The 27,111-nt window shown below is 40.2% G+C and overlaps 1 protein-coding gene across 2 annotated transcripts in view; it reads left to right on the forward strand.

The window, feature by feature from the left end:
• Positions 1-27,111, forward strand: part of COL4A2 (collagen type IV alpha 2 chain) — a 182,480-nt gene that overhangs the window by 101,941 nt on the left and 53,428 nt on the right. For both annotated transcript variants that reach the window (XM_074329518.1, XM_019731070.2), the window contains exons 5-16: positions 6,713-6,847; positions 6,933-6,977; positions 10,161-10,277; positions 11,758-11,829; positions 12,410-12,445; positions 12,551-12,613; positions 14,734-14,769; positions 17,561-17,602; positions 20,215-20,313; positions 22,224-22,259; positions 22,867-22,917; positions 23,706-23,750. In XM_074329518.1, coding sequence (XP_074185619.1) covers positions 6,713-6,847; positions 6,933-6,977; positions 10,161-10,277; positions 11,758-11,829; positions 12,410-12,445; positions 12,551-12,613; positions 14,734-14,769; positions 17,561-17,602; positions 20,215-20,313; positions 22,224-22,259; positions 22,867-22,917; positions 23,706-23,750 — 777 coding nt within the window. The remainder of the gene's footprint in view (positions 1-6,712; positions 6,848-6,932; positions 6,978-10,160; positions 10,278-11,757; positions 11,830-12,409; positions 12,446-12,550; positions 12,614-14,733; positions 14,770-17,560; positions 17,603-20,214; positions 20,314-22,223; positions 22,260-22,866; positions 22,918-23,705; positions 23,751-27,111) is intronic.

Below are 27,111 nucleotides of genomic sequence, written 5' to 3' on the forward strand. Positions count from 1 at the left end.
TCTGGCTGCATGACGCTTTTGAGATTCATCGTCCTTGCGCACATCAGATAGTTTCTTCCTTGTATATTGCTGACTAGTATTTGGCTTGATGAAGGTACCACATTTGTTTATCCATTCATCAGCTGATGGACGATCAGGTTGTCTCCAGTTTTTCACTAAAATAAATTAAACCAGTGTGAACATTTGCCTACACGGCTTATGGTAAGTGTATGTTTAACTTTGTAAGAAGCTGCCTAGCTTTTCCAAGGTAGCTGCCGCATTTCACATTCCCACCAGCAGTGAATGAGAGTCCCAGTTTCTCTGCATCCTCTCCAGCACTTGGCATTGCCAGTGTTTTCTCTGTGTGTGTGTTATCTTTTCTAGTAGGTTGCAATTATATCTTATTGTGGATTTAATTTACTTTCCCTAAGGACCGACCAGCTATGTTTAACATTTTTTCATGGGCTTATTTTTCCATCTGTACATCACCTTTGGTGAAGGGTTAGTTCAAATCTTTTACCATTTTTTTTTTTCGGTTGGGTTGTTTATTTCCTTATAATTTCTGGGAGTTCTTTCCATTCTGGATAAAAGTATTTATCAGATATGTGTTTTGTAAATATTTCTCCCAGTGTATAGCCTGCTTTTTATTTTTAACAGTATCTGTTGAAGATCAAACTTTTTTAGTCTTACCTTTTTTTCTTTTATGGCTTGTGATTTTTGTATCTCATCTAAGAAATCTTTGCCAATTCAGAGTGACAAAGATTTTTCTCTATATTTTCCTCGAAATATTGGAGTTTTACCTCTTTGATTTAGGTCTATGATACATTTTGACTAAATGTTTGTAATGGAGAGAGGTAGGCTCAAGGGTTGTTTCTGTACATATGGATGTTTTTTCCTTTATATTGACACTAGTCCTACAATTTGTGTCAGATAATTTTAGAGAATGGGAATTCCAAGAGCCAATATAATTATGCCTCATATAAGTGGAATCCTTAATTTGGAATAAATCCTTAATTTGAGTGGGGCTAATGTTTGATTATATATTAAATAAGAAGCTGTAAGTAAAATGTGGCTGATTTAGCATCAGCTCTGTCTGTTTTGCATGGACTAGGCAGTTGCCCATTATTTACTGATATTTATTACATAGGTAATGTACTGTTCAAATACTACCTTCACATTATTATTAGCTTGGAATATGGTATTAATGCATCCTATTATGGTAATAAAAAAATTGCTTGCAAAGGCTAATGACCATCCCGAAGAATGGTGACTAATTCTAAATTTTAGATGAAGGCATTGTCTTCCTGGATTCTAAAAAGTTGCCCTTCCTGCCTTTGGGGCCATTTTATATATTTTCAAATGTGTGTGAACAGCTCACAGGATAAGCTAGGAGTTAGGCTGGAATCCCCTGAGAGCCACCAAGAATTGCAGCATCAGAAGGCCCGGAAGGTCTGGAACACGTTGCCAACAGCCAAGGAAGGGAGGGGCTGCCCAGGAGACTACAGAGGATGTGTGGTGTCTGGTGGGGCGCGCAGTGCCCATAAAATGCGAGACAGGAAGAGTAAACTTAGGAAGAAGGGATTTCCTACTATTCAGATGTTGGCCAGTAAGTCATGAAAAGCTTATTCGTATTCTACCTGGAAAATACTGTACTATAGATTAAAAATCCTGATGTGCAATGAAGCAGGTTTTATCCTTAGAAACATCTCTCCTTATCTTTCCCTGATAAATGAAGCTTTTTTTATTCCTTTACCCAAGGCAAATTTTAAGGTTAATAAACTCTGAACAGAAGTAGGCACCACCTTGGCGTTGCATGAATGTGAAATTTCTTGGGGCCCTAATTAATCATTGGTCTTCTAGTTTTATTTTAGAGAGTGAAGTTGTCGAGTTATTTTGCATGTATACATATCCGATTATATTTTGCTCCTTTTCTTAAAAGTGAAAATTGTAAATTCATAAAAGTTTAGTAAGTGTCTCAGGACTTTAAGTGCATTCTCGCCACAACTGTGGTATTTAAGCAATGTATATTCAAATCTGGAATCATTCTATCCAATTTTTCAGACCTTGGCTTCCAAAACTGACCCTGGACATCCCACACATATTCCAGTGATGATTTCAAAAAAGGAGAGGCATTGTGCAACCTTCCCTCCTAAAAGTGATCAAAGTTCATTCTGTCTTGTTACAGACATCTTGGACTTGTGGAAGCAAGAGACCAATAAAATTTAATTAGAAATAGTATTTAACGGACATAAATATTAGATTTTCCTCTGCCTGACTCAGGAAGCCCAACCTTTCTTCTGGAATTCAACTTCATGCTTAAGAGATTTTTCTTATTAAAAGATATCTGTCCTCCCATAAGAATATCAGCAAGGGAAGGAAGCTGCGGTCATACTCAAACTTCAAACTTCACTGTACTAAGACACGTCCTGAAGCTCATGTTCAATGCAGGTCAGGAGGTCTGGTCCAGGCCTGAGACTCTGCGTGTCTCACAAGCTCCCGGGTACCTGATGCTGCCCGCGGACTTCACGGGTGTGACAGAAGATGGAAGGCTTCAGAGCCCCAGACCTAACTGCATAATAGTCAGCTCTCCCTACGGAACCTTCCCAAGCCCGAGCCCAAATTGTCTCTCTCACAGTGGGGGAGATGCCTACTTTATGCATTTGTCATAGGGATAAAATAAAATAAGGCATTTTATAAAAAACTGTAGCAGTGCTTCATCCCAGAAGATACACAATTAAATGACACTTTTCATTATTCTGTTTCCTAGGAAGTAATGTATCTATATGAATCCAAGTCTCTGGTGGGGGTAGGGTCTGTTGGCTTTTAAGAAACATTTTGTGGGAATACTTTTATCAAGTATATTGCAGGAATTTTAGGAGCTTTAGAAATTTAGGAGCTTTTTAGATTTATGCAAAGACATTGAAACTAAAGTCCTACTGTGTCTGGGGTCATTTTTATTTTTAACATCACTTACTACAAAAGGAAAGAAATAGATGGAAATATCTTTTCCGATTTGGGCTTTTCAATTGATGATGGAAGTTGATAATGATGATGATTAGCCAGAGGGAAATCCTTTTCATTTACCAGACCATTCCAGCTGTTCTTTACACATTAGATGCCCGCATGGGCAAGATATCCTAGGGAAAATCTCAGTCCCTGATGACCAAAACATTCATACAAAGGTCTTTGGACTATGACGTAAATGTCCATTTAGTCCCAGCAACACAGGGTTTTCATTGGGGCAAAACTGAGGGTCCTGTCTCAGAGGACGAGGATATAACTCTGATTCTCTCCAGACTCTTCCTGGCCCTTCCAGGAAACTCAGTGGAATTTTGTGGCATTCCATCGGTCAGAGCTCAAGATGAGCTCTTTAGAATGACACTAACTTCACATCCATCAGGATGGCTATAATTTTTTTAATGGAAAATAACCATTGTTGGCAGGAATGTGGAAAAATTCGGAACCCTCACACCCTGTTGGAGGGAATGTAAAATAGTGCAGCCAGTGTAGAAAACAGTATGGCAGTTCCTCTAAAAGTTAAACATAGAATTACCACAGGATCCAGCAATTCCACTCCTAGTTATATACCCAAGAGAACTGAAAACAGGTACTCAAGTAATTGTACATGAATGTTCATAGCACCATTCACAACAAATTGTGGTCTATCCATACAATGGAATATTATTCAGCCATAAAAATGAAGGAAGTACTGATGTATGCTACAACATGGATAAACCTCCAAAAATGTATGTTCAGTGAAAGAATCTAGACACAAAAGGTCATATATCATGATCACATAGTATATCATTTCATTAATATGAAATAGCAAGAATGGATAAATCTGTAGAAACCAAAAACAGACTGGTGGTTTCCAGAGACTGGATGTGGGGGAGGTTTCCTTTCGGGGTGATGGAAATGTTTTGGAACTACATAGAGGTGGTGGAGAGAGGACATTCTGAATGTACTAGAAGTCACTTTAAAATGGTTAGTTTTATGTTATGGGAATTTCACCTCAATAAAAAAAGAAAAAGTGACAGCATGATCCAGAAAAGGAAAGATCAGAGTTTTATTCCAAAAGTCAGGCTTCCCATTCAAGGAATAAAAGTTACTGAACATGGAAGGGAAATGAGTACGTGATACCATTAGTCACTTTCCCCATCAAAGAGAATTGAAGAAAGGCTAATGAGTGCAAGACAGGAATGTGGCTTTTCATCATTAAGACACACACATTCCCTTTCAGTTCGCAGCAGATGTTTCCCTCCATTGGCTCTGTGCAGTAATCCCCCCAGATGGAGATGTCGTTTATGGACAGTAAATACGACAGTGCTGAGGAGGAACGTTTTATGCCCCAAAGGATGCTCCCTGTAAACACTGATAAGCCGCACCATGACTAGGGGTACTGGGAGGCTTGGAGGCCTGGTGTATAATCACAAGAAGGCTATATGCTAACAAAACCACAAACAAAACAAAGATAAGCACAGCTGGGAAATATCCATAAAAATCAGAATCAAAGCACGTTATCATTCCCAAACTTAGAACAAATGTAGGATAATACTAAGACACCTGACTGGAATTAGACGAGAGTGAGCCTGGGATATCATGTACCAAGGTCAGGGCTGTCTGTCTTTGACCATAATTCTCCTCAACTAGACAGAAACAAACAATGGCGATAGGCCCACTTTTATCCCATTCTTTAAAGATATTTCATACATTGGCTTCACTGTGACCTAAGATGTTTGCAATCAGGCTGCTCTAGGTGAGTATTTGCTGATTTCTTCATTGACTGGACTCTTCTGGAACATATGGAGGGGAGAGCAGGAGAACCCACCATCTCTAAGACTCTGACCTTGCCCACAGGAAGGCCTGAGGGGGCTTCCCAAAACTCCCCTTTGTCTGAGGAGGCAGGTATCCCAAGCTTTGGGGTTGCTCTCATCCACCGTATCTCCCACCCCAAAGAAATGTCTTAGCTGCTTCCCCCACACCTGGGACCCGATATCTAAAGGGCAGCGTAGGAATGATAATGAAATTCAGAGGCAAGGTCTCCCCACACCCCTCTATGCCAATGATCTGTGACATCAATACTGGAGCTTGGGCTGCATGTGAAGTTGTTCGCTTCACCTCGATTGCATGGAATGTTGCAGAGAGATTATAAACATTCTGTAAAGACAAACAAACTTTCTAGCCACACAGTTTATATAGCAAAGGTTACTTACAGGCGATGGCAAACTAGACTAGAAATAATGGCTCAGTCCCCACTCAGTCTACAGGCAAGATAGGAATTTGAAATGTAAAACCAAATGGGACTTGGCAAATGAAGATTCTGGATGATGAATAAACAGCAGGTTCGTCATTTAAAGAGGAATCAAGACATAGAGGGTTCTTTTTTTATTAATTTAAGCTAATCTGAGGTTCATTAAAACATAACTATAATACATAAATTAGTCCATTAGTAAGAGTGCTAGAACCCCTTTTTAATCTCTTTTATTTTTATTGTGGTAATACATACGTAACATAAAATTGACCGTTGTAACCATTTTTATACATTTCAGTTGCATTCAAGTACATTCCCATTGTTGTGCACATATCACCACCTTCCACCTCCAGATCTTTTTCATCTTCCCAAACTGAAACTCTGTACCCACTAAACAAGGATTCCCCATTTCCTCTCCCCCAGCCTCAGGCAACCTCCATTCCCCTTTCTGTCTCTATGAATTTGACTACTCTAGAAACCTCATATGAGTGGAATCACACAGTCTTTGCCCTTTTGTGACTGGCTTATTGCACTTAATGTAATGGCCTCAAGATTCATTCATGTTGTAGCATGTGTCAGAATTTCCTTCCTTTTTAAGGTGAATAACATTCCATGTATGGATGAACCACATTTTGTTTATCCATTCTTCTGTTGATGGACACTTTTCTTCCACCTTTTGCCTATTGTAAAAAATGCTACGGTGAACATGGGTGTAGAAATATCTGTTTAAGTCTCTGCTTTCAGTTTTTTGAGTATCATCCCAGAAGTGGAATTGCTGGATCATATGGTAATTATATTTTTAATTTTTTGAGGAACCACCATACTGTTTTCCACAATTGCCGTATAATTTTACATTCCCACCAACACTGCACAGGGGTTCCTAATTCTCATATCATCATCAACACATAGTTTTCTTTTCTTTCTTTTTTTTTTTAATAACAGCCATCCTGTGAATATGGACATACATTTTTATATGTTTTAGAAACCTTTTATTTTTTTTTCTGTGTGTGTGTGAACCAAAGAAGGGATTATCTAATCACTTAAACATCCGGGGAACATTTTGGTACCTGAATGCAGTATACATTTCTGTATCTATTATATGCATTAAATTGAGGTAGAGATAAAAATCTTAGAAATTTGTTTGGAACTTGTTTATATATACTCAAAGGACTTTTGGGGAAAAAAGGCGAAGTAAGTTGATTCTTTCCAGGCTAATATTATTATTCCTCAATAACATCCCGTTAGTAATTTAGGATAATTTTTCTTACATTTAGTATTTTTTTCCTTTAAACTCAATGACTTTTTTTCCTTTGCCAGAAATCACATTGAGGCTATCATAGCAGAAGATGGTAATTGGTATATAATGTTCTCTGAAGATGACAGCTCTCTGAGAATGAAAATTGTTGTTTCAAGAACAGTGTGACTGAAAGTGTTTATTCATCGCTATTAATTGCTGAAAATGAATGTATGTTGTTTCTACAGGGTCAGCCGGGGCCAGTGGGCCCCCAGGGATACACCGGGCCCCCAGGGTTACAAGGATTCCCAGGACTGCAGGGCCGCAAAGGTGACAAAGGTGAAAGGGGCGCTCCTGGGATCACAGGATCAAAAGGAGACGTGGTACGGAATACTGTTGCTTTCCTCTCATTTTATGAAGGGTGGCGGGTGTCTCAGCCTTCATTAAGTTTATTTGCCTTCTTCACAGGGAGCAAGAGGCGTTTCTGGCTTCCCTGGTGCCGATGGAATTCCTGTAAGTTTTCTGTAATATTAGGATTTTTAAAACATTGTATGCATGCAAAGCAATACGTTTATGACTTCACTGAGACAACTTGAGCTGAACCTCTTTTTCTGTTTATAACATAAAACTTGCAGGGCTATATGTGCATAGTTTTTCTCCTGGAATCCAGTCAAATATTGGACAAATTGTTTCCTTTGTAAATGTTCTTCTAGACTTGGCTTCAGAATTGAGACTACTTTGCTAAAATTGGAGATTGTTTTGTAATAAAAAGCTGGAGTGTTGCTCCGATATGCTCAATAAAGAGCCAGTCTTGAAATTTTGTTTGAACTGTAAAACAACCTGAATATAAAGTAGCGCGGCCAAGACCGTGACTATAATGAAGTCCTGCTGCACAAATGCAGCTTCTCAGATTCTTTGTAGTAACCACACATAAACGGGAAGAAGAAAAGACATGGTTTGTCCATGAGAAAAATCTCAGAATGCAATAAAATGTGTTTTTCTAACCTAGTTTACTTTACTTCTTGTAGCATAAAAAAATAAACAAAGCAGCCTGACTCACAGCCTTCTTCACAGGGATCCATGAGCAGATTTCCCAGGGCCGGCTTCCTGCAGATCCCAGCCTCAGGGATAAATGTGTTTATCGCACATTCAGACCCATCCCATCTGTCTACTGCTGAAGTTTAAGGGCATCTGCTTCAGGATCCACACACAGATGTCTGCGCCCTTCCCCTACATACACGTTTTCTATCACTGTGCTTGCACACACGCGCACACACATATCCATGCATGCATACACACACACACACCTGCATCCATGTGCATACACACACGTATGCATGCATGCACACACACACGGGGAGAAAATCTTCACCGCGCCCCAGACTGCACAAGTAGGACTGCTCCCTTGCAGGAGACTAGAGGAAGAGCATGAACGGAGAGTAGTCATAGAGAATTCAAGCTTTTCTTCCACATTCAAGACTTTTGCCAACAGTAGAAGAAAGTGATCAGAGCTAAGGAAAGGAAGCCACAGTTACAAAGACGTAAGACCCAGGTGGCGGGTGCTCATAAGTGTCACCTAGATGCGGTGCTCAAACAGATACATCACTTACAAAACACATAGCTATGAATAAATAAGGAAATCACATTCACATTAGTCAAAGTCTTGAGAAATGGACATAATTGAAGAAGGTGCAGCTTTCCAGGGTTAAACAAATAATGAAAGTATTTTTCTACCAACTGCTACAAACTAAAGCACCCATTTTTAAAAGACGTTCTTGAACTCTTTGGACTGTTCATCAGTTCTTGTCTTTTGGAAGTTGAAATCTGAGTTTAAATGGAGTGATATTACAGAAAAGCATTGTAACTAATCTATATCGTATTTTGTGTTTCCACTTCATACTTATTGAATATCAGAAGCAAATATTTCACAAATTAGGAAGGAAGTCATCATATGGGAGAGTGATCATGGTGAACAGAGGACTGATCATTTTCTACAGAATCTTGGTGCTGTTAAAAATAGTCTCGTTAGCCACAGAACTAAATGTCATCTGCCACATCTCAGCAGATAATGAATGTAGCATTTGACGGAAGTGGATAATTTTGGATGTTTAGAAGTTGTATATAAAACTGATGGCCAGTAAAATCGTAGAGTAGTATCATATAGAAATGCATCTAATCTGATGAACAGTAAGAAATGGACATTTAGCTCAACACAATTGAAATCTTTCTTTGAAGTAGAATTTCAGATGAAGATCAGGTTGATACGCAGTTTCAAATGAATTCTAAGGAAGTCAGAAATACCAAGAGCGGACAGATAATTTAGGAGAAGAGTAAGGAACCCAATGGTCCATTGTAAGCAAAATCATCCCAGAATACTAGGGGCCTGAGCAGAACACCTACAGAACTTGTGTTGTCAGGCTGAATTTGAAGGATCAACTTTCAGAGACCCCAATAAAGAGGCCTTTACTTCAAACGCCATCAGACAACTGGCTCTCTCACAGCTGGGGAGACCGTGTTCCATGATTTCTAGGTGCGGGCAGGATTCCTCTGATCACTCAGAGGGCTGACTGAAAAGTCTATTGGATCTCTTTATCTGATGGAACCAGTTCAAGCAATGGCTTTGAACATCTCAAGCAGAGAGATGTGCAAATGAAAGAGAAATTCTACTTTTCTCGTTATATTTCTGATGATCATTCAGGGTAGAGCACTATATGTAGGACTTGTTCATTTATCTTGAAATTTTCCAGATTCCTCAAAGCAAATCTAAAAGACATCCTCATGGCCTCGAAAATCACTCTGGGATATATGTTAGGTCTATTATCAAGAAAATCAAAATTGGAAAGGAATTACATAATAAGAAAGCATATACCTACACATCTATTATGCAAAGAAATAGCAAAATAGGCTGTGGTCTCATAGTATATAAATTGTAGATTGTTAACCCAAGCCCTGGATGTCTTCCGGAACCAGATGAATGCTGTTGAGAGGCCCACAGACTTCGCCCGATGCTCTCTAGCTATTCGAAAGATATTTGATCATGTTGCCTTTTTTCTCCCACCAGACATCTCAGAACACCTGACTTACTTTCAATTCATGTTTAAAATCTAAAAAGGAGCATTCCCAAAGAAAGTAAAAAGAGAAAATCAGTTCTTTTTCCTATGGCTAAGCCACTGATGAATTCCCAGGTGCGAATCTCTTACCTGTTTAGGATGTGGGTCTGTCCAACTCACCATCGAAAGTCAGTTGGTTACTAACCATTGTCACCCCAATAAACTTAATTTTTTAAAAAAAAGAAAGAATATTGCGCACAACAGATAAAGGCGTGCTTGTTGTCCCTGAGGAGGAGCTAGGTGCTTCTAGAACTTTTTCTTGAATTTTTAAATCGACCCTTACCTGTCCCTGCCACCACCGTCCTCCCTGTCACCCAATGAAGCAAGGTGAAGGTTTACTTCTCACCAAAACCCATAGGAAACAGAACTTTCTCTTGAAGGCCTTTCTTCTGCTTAGGATTTACACTCATGTGCCTTTGTCTACTTAATCTTTCATTCATTTGCTTATTCGTTTTAAGCTGCCTTTCCCCTTGGATTCGCGCCAGGGTCATCTCTTATGAGAAGATTTAAAACCATTTTATCTCACAGTTATGTGAAAACCAAATGCCTATGGACTGGATGACTCACTTACTTTTCTTTTTCCCAGGGACATCCTGGGCAAGGTGGACCCAGAGGACCGCCCGGCTATGATGGCTGCAATGGGACCAGGGGAGACGCAGGCCAGCAGGGGCCCTCCGGCCCGGGGGGCTTCCCTGGGTCTCCTGTGAGTATCACCAGCACAGCTCATGCTGATCACGTGGTTAGCTCTAGAACCTGGCTGGCTGGCACGTGGCAGCAGAAATGTACAAAAGATGCTGGACTCTCATTCGTGGCAGCGAGGAGGCCCAGCCCAAGACCCTCTTAAGAAAGTATCTTTGAGAAGCTTTTGAGGAAGAATGGGTTACCTCCTGTTCACTTGCTCTCAGGGGCTGCAGGCACATGCTAAGCCTGAGGAAAAATAGCCCTTGTGTCTTTAGTCAGTGATCAGGATGAAACATACCTCCCTGATGATGTTTCTTTGCCGATACCTAGGCATACTTTTCCTGGATGCAAATAACTTCGTTTTCATGATAGATAGAAATAATTGGTTTGGTTTATATTGTTCAGGCCTACATTCTTCCAAGTGTTACTTCATTTTCTCCCCTGCTCCAATTCAAATAACAGCGAATAATAGCATAATAGTAAAACTGAAATTATGAAGCGTAAAGCTTGGCCAAATTCTCTATTAGTCACCATATTTACAAGATTCTAAAATCCTTTGTGACATGAAAGAACTAGGACATTCTTCAGCATATACAATATAGGAGTTTGGTTTTGTACTGGAAGAACTTTCATATATTAACCTATTACAAGGCCTCATGTAGTTTTCAGGGTCCTACCAAAGAATCTTGAAACATTTTTCAGTAGTACATTGCTGTAAGTATATATTCTTACCAACAAAATATTGCAAATTCAGGGTTATACTAACATTTTATTTGGTAAAACTTTTTATTGAAAACATTTTTAAGGTGGAGGAACCACAGTCATAAGCACCCCTCATCTTGTTCCCCACTAAAGCAATTTCTCCTCATTAGACCTCTGCCTTCCAGTTCCCACTTCATTGGTTCTTTTTCACATGGTTCAGCTTATCAGTAAGCTATATCATTTTCTACTCTAGTGGAATAAAATAACTTCTATTACCAATTAGCATATTCATTACTGTAAAATATTTTATATGTGGATATTAAGACATTTATACATATGCATATGTATACACATATCATGTCTATTTGACACAATTTCAGTTTTAAAGAATGACCCAGTATCTGTCCCACAAATGGTGCTTCAGAGCACATGTGCTAATATTTTCGGGACACTAATGCCAAAGAAAACGCAAAACAATATTACAAAGAAAAATAACATGTTGGTATACTAAAGGATTAGTTTACTGAGCGTTCATTTGGGTTTTTGAAAATAATTTAAATCCTATAAAGTATTTCCATTTTAACTTTGAAAAAAGATACTAGTGGGTAAATACGAAAATAAGTCTCATTTTGGGGGTTGAATGCAGTGATTGGTATTCAGAATAACCTAAAATAAGCCATAGGAGCAATTAGACATTGCCCACAAAAGTCTATATTTAGTCGTTCAGATTACTGTAGCTGCATGGAATGTTAATAAACTTTTTTGCATTTTCTCCTTCTACCATATTTGTGCTACTGTAGGGACCCCTAGGACCCAAAGGGCAGAAAGGTGAACCTTATGCTCTATCTAGCAAGGACCGCGACAAATACAGGGTAAGTTTGTTAGCTCTTGCACTTCGTTAATTGAGTTCAAGTTTTTTTTCCAAATGTGTCAGAAATCCACAAAAAACAAAAAGTTTATATTTTGACTATTTTATGCATTTAATAATAACAATTTGAGCTGCTTTATGTATAAATGACATTATTTTTATGTATAAAAATTTTGGATATATTCATTCGGGTATATCTGACCTTCACAGGAAAAGGGTTAGAGATGGGAGACCTGATTAAGCGATCCAGTGTGAAGTCCTGATTAATAAAATTAATTTCCAAGGAAACTTGGAGTTGTGAGAATGAATGGAATGGAGGAATGTATAGAATGATGGATTGATCCAAAAGCATGATTAATTTAAAAATCATTTTACTTCCTTTCAGGGTGTTTTCAATCTTATATTTAATTGTGGGTACGTCCCTTTCTCCTATCACAATACCCCAGATATTAGGTAATTAGCATTACCAAGGCCTCTTAGGGCTGATATAACTTATATACTTATTTCTAATGTTGCAATAAAATGTAATTAAATCTAAAGATGCTTAAAAGCTAGAATACTTAAAATTATTTCCTCTCAATTAGGGTGAACCAGGAGAGCCTGGATTGGGCGGTTACCAGGTAAGTTTTATTTTTATTACAGAATGTTCCAAACAAATTTTAAGAATCCAGGACGCCAAATACTAGTCTACTTCTCTTAACAGCCTCTCTTTTGCTTGTCTTTAGGGGCCTCCCGGCCGCCCTGGGCCTATGGGACCGATGGGTCCCGTCGGAACTCCAGGAAGACCAGTAAGTACCACACACATGTGCTCAGTTTTGGACCCTTGCCAAGGTATCCTCTAGCCGATGCAACTGCCTCAACTGTTGATACAGGTGAAAGCTTCACAATACAACCATGATGCTTGTGATCACGATAGAAAATGTCAAGACAAAACAGGTCATCCTTTGCATGCATTTTGCTACAATTAAGGTAGAAGAATGAGGACGCAGAGTTTATAGTCACCATGTCACTGCCAGCCATGTCAAATTTAAACTGGGTGCTAGCTGGGTGCCATTCCAGTCATGTACAAGCTCTCTGGGCCCCACCTCATCCGTTGACAAAGGCCTGTCATCTCTGGGCAAAGCAAACCAAAGTCCAACAGGGTAATAAGAAGGAAATGGGTTTTGCCTAGGCGTGGCCATCATAGCAGGTGTACCACACCTGGGCATGGCTGGCAGCAGGTGTACCACACCTGGGCATGGCTGGCAGCAGGTGTACCACACCTGGGCATGGCTGGCAGCAGGTGTACCACACCTGGGCATGGCTGGCAGCAGGTGTACCACACCTGGGCATGGCTGGCAGCAGGTGTACCACACCTGGGCATGGCTGGCAGCAGGTGTACCACACCTGGGCATGGCTGGCAGCAGGTGTACCACACCTGGGCATGGCTGGCAGCAGGTGTACCACACCTGGGCATGGCTGGCAGCAGGTGTACCACACCTGGGCATGGCTGGCAGCAGGTGTACCACACCTGGGCATGGTCATTACAGCAAGTGAAATATTGGACATCAACTGATAAAATGGCCCTAGCGCCCCACCTGAATGGTGGTCTACAGGAGGAGTTCAGTCCCCCTGCAAATCAAATGATAGAGTGAGGTGGCAAAAAGGACAAATACATGGATGAAGGCGGGCTTGCTGCAAGGAGGGGAAAGGAGGAAGGAGAGTTGTTAGTGCCTGTGCAGCCCTCAGGCTACTTTCACCATTACACAAGGGACCCAGGAGATAAACTGGCTACTTGAAGGTTTCTGACTCTCATTCCCGACATTTTATACTAGTGAAACAAGTGGGCCTTAAACTACAGAAGGAGAGATTTTGGCTACAGGTGAGAGACCTTCTCACAGAAAAGCATTGCTCAAGATTGAGGGACGCTATCAAGGGAGACTGTGGTATCAGTTTCTTAACGGATGTTGGAAAACAATGGAGACACATGTGTTTGGGAAGATTCAGTCATACTAATAGTCGGGGGTGTGAGTACTCATAAATTTCCTTCAGACTATAGATAATAATTGATTTTGTTTCTACAAAGTAAGTTTCCCTGGTGCTGTGAACGTCATTTTTGCAAACAGGCCTCTGTTATGAAAGACTTGGCCAAATGAAATGAAACAAGGGCTATGTGATAAGAGGTTCTTTGCTCTCCTATTGCACATGCTTGCGGGCTTCCTCACAGCACACGCATCACGTGGTCTGGAGGGTTAGACTTTTAAATACACAGTTCAGGGAAATATGAAATAACAGACTGTACCTGCTGGGTTTTTAGCTGATCTGGCATTTCCAGTTCTTCATGTGGGCTATGGAAAGAGCCCCCAAACCCCAGCCTGTTCACTTCTTTGTACTTCAACATCAGCTGTCCTTGTCATGTACTTACCAGAAGTGTGGTGCTCATGCCGAAGGCTGTGCACATAGATAATGGTGATGTTTGTGGGCGGACTCAACCCTGCAGTACTGACCTGTACATTAGTTCTGCCTGTGAACATTTGCTGACCCACCAGCCAACAGTGCTGGCCGCCCCCATTGGGAACCCCAGAGGGTGGCAGGAGAAACGGTCTCTGCAGTCACGGGGCCTGCCACCTTGCAGAGGGAGCAGGGCAAACATGAATAGGACACAGGTGAAGTCAAAAGTCTAAACTCAGAAAAGCAAACCCAAAACAGCTGTGCATGGACAGCTGGCAAATTCTGAGAACTGGACCTGACCCCAGGCCTCTACCCTGCAGCCATTCCTCCCTGCTGAGACAAATATATCCGAAACCTCCATACATACTACATGGTGTTCTAAATATACAGTGAATGGCTTTCCCAGAGCTTTCTAGCAGATGTTTTCTGGGTCCTGGGATGAAGAAAACAGTTTATAAATTTATTTGTATTTGTGCAGGGACCGCCTGGACCCCCTGGACCAAAAGGACAGCCAGTAAGTTGGTGGTTGAGAGGGAGGGGGAGGGAGCAGAGGGACTTATGTATTTGTATATATCTTTCTGGACCATGGAAATACTCAGTTGACAACTATGTTTTGTTTATTTCATGATGAGAACCATTTTGCAGGTTTTTAGGACTTAGTGTTATAAATTCCAAGTGGTGCACCTGGAGTAGCTGGTACATGAAATAAGTGGATGTGTGGAAGGATGAAAATCATATAACATTCATCTGCATGAAAATCAAACTGATGAATGTTTAATTACAAACATAGATTTAGGGACAGATCATGTTTATCCATGTGTGTTAATTTACAAGAACGAACAAAATTAGCTATGTTTCTGTAGAGGAGCAGATAGCATTCTTAACTGGGTATGATTACGTTCTACAAGAGTGTGTTGTCAGCCTCCAGACATTTCATAGTCAGTGATTTTCAACTCAGGCTAGAGCCCAAAGCTGTACTGTTTCTATCAGAGAAAGACTGTTAAGTTGATTAGAGCACAGCAAAGTAAGTGGCTTATTAGAACTTGGAGACAGGATTAGGCTTCATCATGATCTGAGAAAGTTGGATAAATGTCCAAGACAAACAGTAGGAGGTTAGTGAGGAAAGTATTTGATCAAAATGCAACATGAGTCAGAAATCCTGGGGTCTGTTACCAACGTTCAAGGACCATTCCACGGCCTGCACATGGCTGAGGACATCTTGCAGCCTGCACATTCCCATGCCTGCTCCATGGAAATCCCATCTCTGTAACCTCCTGGGGACCTCAGCTGCCACCACCCGCAAGCCCCCAGCTCCCATCACCTCTGACACAGCTTCCGGCTGAGGATGGAGCTTGTTAAGGCTGCTGCCCCCACCACTGGGATCCCCACTGTCTGGCAGCCTGAAGCAGGGTGGGAACGGCCCAGAGCCAAGAGAAGCGGATGTAGGATGGGGCGGCCCAGCCCCAAGGTCGCCTCAGATCCCCACTTGGCTGCAACACAAACAGCCCTCATCCCCGACCAGGTCACTTCCTGGTGACTTGGACAAGCAGCTCATGAGGCAGAGGGACCACAGGGGCCCAAGCAAATCGCATTCTAATCTAGCCTGGCTGTATTTCTATGCTTTGATTTCAACTCCCAGCCAGGTGGGAAAAAAGCAAAAATTAATTAAAGACTTTTTTCTTATTTGCAGAAACTCTCTGGGCATTGCAAGGGGCAGACAGTTTACTGCAGAGAGAAAAATCAGATAGGGCCTCACATGGTCTTTTGTCAAGATGGGAATGTAGAGACCCTGGGAAAGAAGCAGTGTTGTTTGGAGGTCAAAGAAAAGAGTACTGTTTCTATAATGTGCATGGATTTGTAGTACAGGAATACCTACCTCATTTTATTGCATGTCAAAGATATTGTGTTTTTTACAAATTGAAAGTTTGTGGCAACCCTGCATTGGCACCATTTTTCCAACAGGCTCAGATGATGGTTAGCATTTATTTAGCAATAAGATATTTTTTAATCAAGGTGTATACATATTTTAGACATAATGCTATCACACATTTAATAGACTACAGTATAGAGTAAACATAACTTTTATATGCACTGGGAAACCCCAAAATTTATGTGACTTGCTTTATTGTGACATTTACTTTATTGTGGTGGTCTGGAACCAAACCCACAATATCTTCAAGGTGTGCTTGTAAAGGTTTTCATATGTGCCTATTTTAGACACCAAGGCTGAGTCAACTCTCTCATAAATGACAACTCCACTTGTGAAACTATTAAATACTTGCTAAACTACTTGGCCTAGCTTTGCCTCTTAAGCAAAAAGGAAGATAAAGAGGTGGTATAAAACCCAAAGAATCACCATCCCCTAAAATCATTAAAGGGTAGGAAATGTTTATATGAAATTAGGATTATTTTACCAAAATGGGAAATAGCTGAGACAGAAGAGAGAATGAATTATGATCTTCACATACGGGACCCAATGGGGAAAAAAATGGCTGCTTTCTAAATCTAAAGGGACCAGACCCAAGAAAAATGCTTTGCGTCGCTACCCTGTAGAAACAATATGTGAGCAATTAAGAGTCGGAAAGACGTGGGATCAAATCAAGCTCTGCCACTCATTAGTTGTGTGGCCTTGGTCAAAGGAGATAACAATTTTACCCCCCATGATGTCCAAACTCACCGTGTAGTGTATAGGATTAAAGAAAGCGTGAAGCATTTAGTGAGGGCCCTGAATTGTTATTCTACATACAGCAAGTATAGGACCAATAATATGTTCAGTTTTCTGATCATCAGGAAGGATGTTTGAACAATAGAATGTATTTCAAAAAGGCAAACAGTAAAATATTCCCAAGGGTGACACAGTAACTAACTGCTCTTAGTCCACTATTTTTGAGGTTTTGCTTAGAGAATAAAATAAAAATTTCTTAAAAGCAGATCTGTGTTAAAAGAATAGCATGTCATTTTTCTGAACCCCAGAATTTTCATTGTTTAGGTCTAATCTTAGTGAATGCTCAGAATATACTGTAAAGTGCCACTTTTCCGCATCCCAGTTTGCTCCTGTTTATATTATGTGATATCTGGGCTCAGACTTTTATAACACAGTTTACGTGTGGAAATAGCAAAAGAAAAGACAGTAACTTTCTTTTTGTGTCAATTAGTTTCTGGGAGGTGAAGCCAGAATAATATGCAAGGATAGTTGTTCAGTAATGTTATAAATACATAGGTTTTAGGTTTCTTTTTCTAAAAGAAAGTTATTTCACTGTGATTATTGACTTTTAAAAACTTACAAAAACTCTTTGATTTTTCAGGGCAACAGAGGACTTGGTTTTTATGGAGAAAAAGGTGAAAAGGTAAAGGAAACTTAATAGATTTAAAGCAGAGGCATGCAGTGGTTCGTAGTTAGGAAATAAATCATTTTAATGACTGTGTTTATGTTGTTCTCTTGAGGAGATCTGCAAACAGACCATTTGCATAGAACATGATCATTGTAAAGTGGCAACTTGCCAAACATGCTCCAGTGATAGTTATGGAGCAATAATACAGTAAAAGCGAACCATCTAGTTGGTCCTAGACCTCTCACACAGGCATAGCTTCAGCCATCTTCTAACATGGGGAATTCAGAGGTGATTAAGGAAACTGAAGCCAGAGCCACAGATTAATGTGGAGCCAGCTCAGGGACCAGGTAACATAACCAGCTCTGCCTGGGCTCAAAGACAGGAAAGAGAACCACATGGACTTTTATAATTCCCCACAGTGCCAAGATTCAAAAACCACATGGCCTTTGAGAGGGTCACTTGAGATCATGTGTATTGAATGCTCAACATGGCATCCACACCCAGTGAGTAAAACCTCACCAACACACAACCCCATAGCATTCTCCCCAAAAGCTACATGCCCACTGTAAAACAGATTTGTTCCTCTGGCCTCATTGTTGGAGCATTTTCATTTTGGTGTACATTTTACTTTTTGATTGAACAGCACACTAAACTTTCACTACTAAGGTGTGAAAATGACTTTGTTCTTTGCATTAATACCACACAAAAAATTACAAAACAAAATATTGAAAGCTCTAATTACATAAGTTTAAATTCCTATACAATGAAATATAACAAAATAGCAAAATCACATAGAAAGAAGAAAAATCTGGAAAGAAATAATTGGGTAGAGGGAAGAATAGTCACATTAGATAGAATGGAAACAAAGTTAATGTCTGTAATCTACAAAAAGTTTATTCAAATTGTTAATTAAAAAAAAAGAAAGAAAACTTCAAGGTCCCGATAGGTAAAGGGGAGATGAACAAATAATTTAGATTTTTTTTTTAGGTACAACAGTAGTGGACACTCAGAATACACTGTGGAGTACTACTTTCTGCAGCTAATACATCATCTCAATTTGTTCCTATTCATATTATGTGATATCTGGACTCAAACTGGTATTATATACTCTATATGTGGAAATAGCAAAAGAAAAGACAATACCTTTCTTTCTGTCAATTAGTTCCTAAGAAGTCAAGTCAGCATATTATGTTAGGATAGCTGTCCAGTAATGTTGCACATCTATAGGTTTCACCATCTGTGCACCACATAGAAAAGTGTTTCTTGCTGATGATAAAAATACAAATTAAAACAACTGAGATATTATGTTTATTGAAGATGCTACTTTTTATCCCAGACAAGAAAAAGCTAAAGGAATTCATCACCACCAAACCAGTATTATAAGAAATGTTAAAGGGACTTCTTTAAGAAGAAGAAGGAATGAAATCTTACCATTTGTGACATGGATGGACTTAGAGGGTGTTAGGCTAAGTGAACTAAGTATGATTTCACTTACATGTGGAATCTAAAAAGCAAAGTAAATGAAACAAAACAAAAACACACTCATAGATACAGAAAACAAACTGATGGTTGCCAAATGGAAAGGGGTTGGGGGACTGGATGAAAAAGGTGACGAGATTAAGAAGTACATATTAGTAGTGACAAAAATCATCGTGGGATGTAAAGTATAGTATAGAAATAAAGTCAATTACATAGAAGTAATTATGTATGGTACCAGATGGGTACTAGAGTTATCAGGGAGATCACTTTGTAAATTATATAAATATTGAACCACCATGCTGTACCCCTGAAGCTAATATAAAATAATATTGAATGTAAACTATAATTGAAAAATAAAAAATAAATGTTAAAAAATGAGCAGAGGACCTAAAGAGACATTTCTCCAAAGAGGACATACACATGGCCAATAGACACATGAAAAGATGCTCAGTGTCCCTCATCATCAGAGAAATACAAACTAAAACCACAATGAGATGTCACCTCACACCTGTCAGAATGGCTATCATCAATAAATCAACAAGTGTTGGCGAGGATGTGGAGAAAAGTTATATAAATGTCTAAGCTCAATGCTGTACACTTGAAACTAATTTAAATTGAATGTCAACTATAATTGAAAAATAAACAATTTTTAAAAAAGATGCTGCTTTTTAGTATATAAAAATGCCTTTAATTGGTGAAGTAGTGGTGAAACTGGAGCAGTCTTTCATTTTTTAGGTATTACTTATATCTTGGTACCAATCTTGGAAAGCAATAGAGTGATACATGTAAAGAACCATAAAGACATTTAGCCCTCAGACATAACGATCTCCTTGCATAGAAATTCATCATGAGGTTATTCCACAGAAGCAAATGCAGCCTCAAATTGTGAACAACCTAAACAATTTTTATGTAGACATTCTAAATAATTATTAATGCAAGAAGGATACAAATAGTTTTACATTGTGATTATTTCATTTTAAATTATGAGTTGTGTTTTATATTATAAATATAACACTACAAAATTGGTGTGCATGTGATAAGTACTATACAAAGAGAAAAAAAGCAGTTGGTGGTGGGATTGTACTTGTACTCAAGTGTAGTAATGTCTTTCCAATGTAAAGACTTGTGCTTTGCTAAACCATTCACAGGGTGAAATGGGACTGCCAGGACGCAATGGGATTCCATCAGACAACCATCATGCCATCATCGGGCCCACGAAGGAAACATTCCATCCAGATCAATATAAGGTAAAGAAGCTTTGCCAAAATTGACTGTATTCCCCCACTGAACTAGAAAGAAAGGAAGGAAATGAGGGAGGGAGAGAGGGAGGGAGGGAGGAAAGACAGAGAAAGAAAGGGAAGGAAGGAAGGAGAGAGGAAGGGAGGGAGGGAGGGAAGGTAGGAGCGAGGGAGGGAGGAAGGAAGGAAGGAAGGAAGGAAGGGAGGAAGGAAGGAAGGAAGAAAGAAAGAAAGAGAGAGAGAGAGAGAGAGAAAAGAAAGAAAGAACTTTCTTCGATCTTATTCAAACAATTGCGTTCAAAGTGGAAAACGCCTCACCATCAAATTGAGCATAAAAGCACAATTGTTCATTCGGTCCAGTAACTGCATTAGTCTACATGTGAAACAATTGTAACAAATTTGAAACAAAACAAAGATCCATAAAAAAAATCTCCAATCTATCCTTAAGTACGTGAGTCTCCAGTTTAGACGTAGGTTCTGGTCAGAGCATAACTCAAATCGAGTGTATAGACCTATCTGACAAAATGTTGTAGTCTGCAAAATAAACCTACTCTTACTCTTTGCTGACATAGAGCATCACTGTGGGGGGGTTGTTTGGATCAAAGTCCATTTTCTGACCCTTATAATGTCTATTAATGTTTCGTGTGACCAAAAATGTTCTCTTGGAGTCTGAAACAAAAATCAACATCCTGCTCTACCACTTACTAGTTCAGATGGGCCACGTAACCTTCCTAAGCCTTCATGTTCCCTCGTACCAAATGAAGATAGTAATACCTTGTAGAGCTGCGGGGTGGATTGTAGGAGGCCACAGGTGAAATGCACAGTATAAAGTCAGGAAAATCAACAAGAACCAAAACAAAACCCCCAAATATAGACTATAAGTCCCAAAACTCAAGTATCTGTCAAGATGGGGATTGAGTGCTTGGTCCTGGAGGGGAGAGGCAGGCAAGCTGACCACTGCCTTAGCGGACAGTGAATCCGGGCAGCTGTGGCTAAGTGCTAAGTGACCTGACTGTTGACAAAAGTGACCTGGGAGGTGGCTGGTGCAAGACAAAACTACCAGAGGAAAGTGAGTCCGAAGCAGGTAGGTTGTGTACAGCTGAAAAAGTGGGATGTCCCTGGACAACCAGGCAGGAGGAGAGGCTCCACTGAGTTGTCAGGATGGATTCTGGGCAGGCCTCTGGCTCCTAGTGATGGCCTGACCATCAGCCACGTAGGGCCTCTGTCCAGGAGCTGAGGATGGTGTGGGGCCAGAGCCGATTCTATCCATGCTGAGATGCTCAAGCTTCCAAAACAAATTTCCTCTTCCACAACCAAGAGGGAATGGTTCTGGGGCTGGTGCCCAGCCAGCCTGCAGGGGGCAGTCTTGGGCTGCAGGGATCCAAGTGCTGTCTTAACAGTGATGGAGACCAAAGACGTGGCCTGTCACTACATTTCTTTAACCATTTTCACCAAGAGAAGTGGGAAAAACAGATCATAGATCATTAACAAAGCCACTTTTTGCTTGGGATTTGAATACACTCTAAATGCATCTTTTCCTCAGAGAACCCTCTTACTAATATTTTATCAACCCTCCTAACAAATATTATCACCTGGGGCTTTTCTCTGGGCATATTCTCCCACCACAGGATATTATAAGGCTGCCACAATGGTGTGATAAAGGAAACCACATAGATAGAGACAGCCTCGCAATCATATCAAAAATAACGTGATTTAATTAATATTATGAAAATCTAGAAGAAATAGCACATTTTCCCTTGAATTTTGAAGCTGTAAAATCTAGGGTTGTTACAGTTCATTTATAATGCTTGTTTAAGGTTTATTAAATTCCTTTCACCTTGTATCATAAACACTGATGAATTTTAAATATTACTATTCTTGAATTAATGAGCATTTCTTATTTTTCATTTTCTTCACAGGGTGAAAAAGGAAGTATGGGAGAAAAAGGGAAAATAGTAAGTCAGGCAATAAAGATGTTTCTTCTCACTGGTGGTTTCCAAATTCTCAGTGTTCCTCTTGCAACAATAGAGTATGCAGGGGTTGTAACAACCCATGGACCCTTGGTTTCTAATCCATTTGTCTACAGCAAGAAAGTATTATTGTTTATGCTTTTTTTTTTTTCCAGAAAATAGTTTTAGAATATCTTCCTTTTTGCATAATAAACACCAGCTAATCAACATTTTCTGAAGTTCATAAAATGAACCTAAACTCCTTAAGAGAGAAGATGTGGGTGGAAGGGGGTGGGCAGGTTTGACAGACTGGCTTCTGTTCTGGGGGGGGGGGTCTAACCATGTAATCACTCCACCCCCTCTTTAATCTTTGTCATGTTTGCCCCAGTATTCTCAGGTCCTCCCACTTCATCACTTAACTGTGTAGAGATGACGGGTGATATCCTAGATATGGCAGATTCACAGATTCCTGTGAGTCTGCCGTTTTGCTCAGCTACAACTGAGAACCACAGAAGTAGGCTGGCCCTAGTCAGAGTACTAAAAAAATGGAACCCCTGAGCAGGTAAAGTGTAAATTGTCGGCTGTTCCCTCAGGTCTCTGTGTTCTCTCCTAGGGCGTTTCGTTGAAGGGAGAAGAAGGAATCATGGGCTTTTCAGGACCACGGGTAAACCATGCATTCTATAACTGTGTTTTGTTTTGTTTTGTCTTTCAAATAGACTTTCTTTTTTTTAGAGTAGTTTTTGGTTCACAGCAAAGTTGAGCTTAACGTACAGAGAAATTTACCTCATACCCCCTTCTCCTCCACATACACAGCCAGAGTGGTCCATTGGTTACAGTGGATGAGATGAGCCTACATTGATTGACACATCATTATCACCCAATAACGGGTTTTTAAAACTGTGCACCTCCATTTGGTGAAGGGTAGAAACAGAACACAAATACATTTCTGCTTGTATTACTTAGGCTAAATTAACCTGTGATAACAAAAATGTAGACTGTCTCCAATAGATGAGAAGTTGATTTCTTGCTGCCTGAAGAGTCCAACAAAAATGTCCCTAGTGGGGTGTGGGGTGGGACAAGGGAGTGTCTCCACCCAAGGAGATTCAGCCACCTGTGGCTTTCTAATACTGTGTTACACTCTCCAAAAGTAAGAACAGAGACTCATGAGAACATTGGCATGCAGGCCCCTTTAGAGCTTTACTGTTTTTCCCGTACCATGTTTCTGGATTTCTCCATATTTCTTTAAGTGGTAGATATGATGCATTACATAAAAGTGTCACTAAAATGATTCGTCTCTTTTAGAAAATAAAAGGAGTTTCTGATGGTTTTGATACTTTCATAGTAAAGAGTTTCATTTTTTTTTTAGACCAGGTCAGGTGCCATAGTAATGTCCTCTGGAAAACATTGCTGCATATTCTAAGCTGTTAACTGCTTGTTTTCTGTTCAACCCAGGGTGCCGCTGGCTTTGATGGTGAAAGAGGTTTACCAGGACAAAAAGTAAGTGTGATGCATAAAATGCAATCTGCTCCAGACCTGAAACATTTCACAAAGGTCAAATAGAAAGACTAGAATCCCAGGGGGGAGAAAAATTGCCCCAGGAAAAAGCATTTAAAACTTGCACTGCATTTATCTTATCGTCTCCAATCCTCTGAAATCCTTGAGTCAGATTATATACCTTTTTGTCATTTTGCAAACCAGTCTGTTGGTTCTTTCTTTAGGTTCTCTCCTTCCAGGCTTCACATCACCCAGCCCCCACCAGCCCCGGGGAGTCTCTGTGCCTTCCGTTCTCCCACCTCTCCTCTCCATCGTTGTATGTCACTCTTAGGAAGGTTTTCACTGTGGTGACCAAGGGTTCGCCTACATTTTTTTACATATTGATCTCACACATTTTTAACACTTCATTTCTCTTTAATGATGACCCAGTGATTTTTACCGTGTGTTCTATGGATAGACCTTTGGAAATTTTTTAAGAAGAAAACGTGAGAAATATATTGAGAATCTGGTTCAGGCTTAGAATTGTCTGAGTACTAGGTCACAGGAGAGAATACACATAGAAATAGATTCTTGATTTATTATTTTATTAATGATTTTATTAATCACAGATTAATGATTTATTATTTTCATAAATTCAATCACAGAATGTACAGGACAGGTCCTTCTCATCACAGACTCCCAGCATTCTCCCCAGAGGCAACCACTATAAATCGTTCTATGGGTATCATTTCAGATAGGTGCTAGCATATAAAAGACATGCATTTTTATATGCATGTAATTTAATGAGAAAATAAAAATATCTGTATCATTCTGCCGCTTGTGTTTTCATCCAATGCGCCTTGGAGATTGTTGCACATTAGCATGTGCTCATCTACGTGGTTCTCCTAACAAGCTGCACAGAATTGCGGTCAACGGATGGACCGTATTTGCTTAACTTGCCCCTTGTGGTGGTTTCTAGCTGCTTGCTACTTCCAACGATCATGCAGTCAACACTGTGGAACACACATCTTGGTAGCCAAAGGCTAGTATTTCCATAATTCAGTCCTAATAGGTACATAGAAAGAGACTTTAAAAAAAAAAAAATCAGTTCAGCCTCCATATCGTGAGTCCCCTGAATCCCGCTCATGGCTCCATCATTTCAGATGGTAGTGAGACAGCTGGAGAACTATAAGGCTGCTGCAAGCATGCACTGGGGCTCATCAGTCCCTCTGCAGGGAGTTCTGCCATGTTTGTTCTGTGACTTGACCTCCCAAATTTGGTTTCTAACCTCCATTGGCGCCAGGCACAGGCGTATTCACCCTGTGTTCTGGTTTGGACCACTCACAATGAGCACCAATCTCGATTCCTTCCTATGACCTCCATTGATCTTATTTTTCCTATTCCTGTCCTTTTATACTAAACTCGGGCCAGGGATGACACCAGGGTTTGCACTAGCTACACCCATCTTGTCATAACATTAGTAACTGATAGGCGTGCTCCCAAAGGTAGCGTACCTGGAGCAAAGCTGTCCACGCAACGCCCAACCAGAGGCCAAAAGGCCGAAATCTAGTTTAAGGACCACAATAAGCAAGTGCTGTATAGAGATAGAGCACGCTACAGCAAACGTTAGCGTTTAAAAGTAATCCGTTTCCACACATCTCCATGTAATTAAAGTACTGCTGTTAATATTTTGATTGCCTGCCATGTGCTAGTGAAATCATAATTATGGTTTGTTTTTCTACACCCAACACTAAGGAGTTACAGTGTTTTTAAAATGCAATTCAACACAGCTGCCCCGCTGAGAACTCAGAGTTAATGAAGGACAAGATGTTCGCCAGGCACTGACCACCTGGGCCTCTCACTGCTGTGGCCCAGATGTCAGGATCTAAGGCTCACATCTTCCAGCTTGCTTTCTGCACTTGGAATGACTGGGGAAGCCGCAGAGACTTCCAAATAAGTGGGGCGTCTCAGTTGCTGTGGGAAAATCGTTTCCTAGACTATACAAATAGAAAGTGCTTAGGATAAACACACATGGCGGAGTCGTCCTGCATGTTAGTAGCACACTACACCACAGATATGGCTACCATGTGTTATTTTACTTGCGAAGGTGCCATCACTCCCCAACTAACTTCCCAGTTATCCTCATAGACTTTGGTTTAAGGATGTAACATGGAACCAGTAACCAAAGGCAGCTCCAAGGAGCAACTGTGAACACCAACATAAACACGCATCGAAATAGGATGAACCGAAAAAGAGGACTCTAGGAAAGATTTTTGCTTTCTCTACAGAATCAGCTGCCCCTCCCTCATTCTTCCTGAGATGGACAGAACTTTAGTTAGTTCTGGGGATGCTTGTTACTGCTTGATGATGAGCAGTGCTTGCGGGGTGTGGGGGGAGGCGGGGGCGGGAGAACAGAATGGCTTGTAGAGCTGACAAAGTCTAGCACCTTGTTTGAGCTGGATTGTAATGTCAGCCCTGGACACAGCTCAGATTGAATGCCCAGCTGCCAGCGCCCCAGTCATTGGCAAGCTCTTTAATGATTCCTAGCCTATCTCATGAGACAGCCTCTGAATGGGAGATCATTTTTAATATTAGAGAAATTTCCCTTGACATTTGAATCTTCAGCTCCACCTAGTGTGAAAGAAAGTCAGTTTAAATCATGGTCCCACCATGAAAAACACAAAATTAAGCCCATCTTAATTCTAGATTCCTAACAACATGACTTGCAGCTTACATGCTCCTAGATTTTAAAATATCGTGTAAAAATGATCGGATAACGTCCGTTTTTTATTTTATACCATTGGTACCTGGCATTCTGAATTTTGGGGACCTTACTGTATATATTCTTTAACAAGGGAGAATACATTTCTAAACTTTTCAAGAAGGTTTATATATCTACTCAAATACGATATGGCTCTTTCGATACATATCTGAGGGAATTAGAAAGCAAGAGTGAGCACTAGAGATTCCTTTTCTTAATAAAGGAAAAAAATTCTAAATTGAGAGGCATTAATGCTCCTATTTGGTGTTAACTGAAATTTTTCAAAACCCATCTGAGAGGAAGGTTTTAATAGATGGATCAGGCTGTCAGCATAGTCCCACTAATGAATCATAAAATCACTCAAACTTGGTGTCTGTGCGGCCTGTCGATGCAGTAGGAAGGACACAGCACCTCCATGAAGGAGTCTTGCTGAATCGATGAACCTGGGCCTAATGAAACCTCTCTAGCTAACAACTCATTAATTTAGAGAACATATGGGGGATCGAGGTGCGTATTACCCACCACTACGAGAATGAGGTGGATGAAACCCACCGTGTAGCGTATTTGCAGTACCAATGATCCAGTTTCTTCCACAGCAACAACAACAACAAAGTTACTAAAAAA

The sequence above is a fragment of the Rhinolophus sinicus genome, linkage group LG04 (assembly GCF_036562045.2).
Source record: "Rhinolophus sinicus isolate RSC01 linkage group LG04, ASM3656204v1, whole genome shotgun sequence".
In the NCBI taxonomy this organism is placed as follows: Eukaryota; Metazoa; Chordata; class Mammalia; order Chiroptera; family Rhinolophidae; genus Rhinolophus; species Rhinolophus sinicus.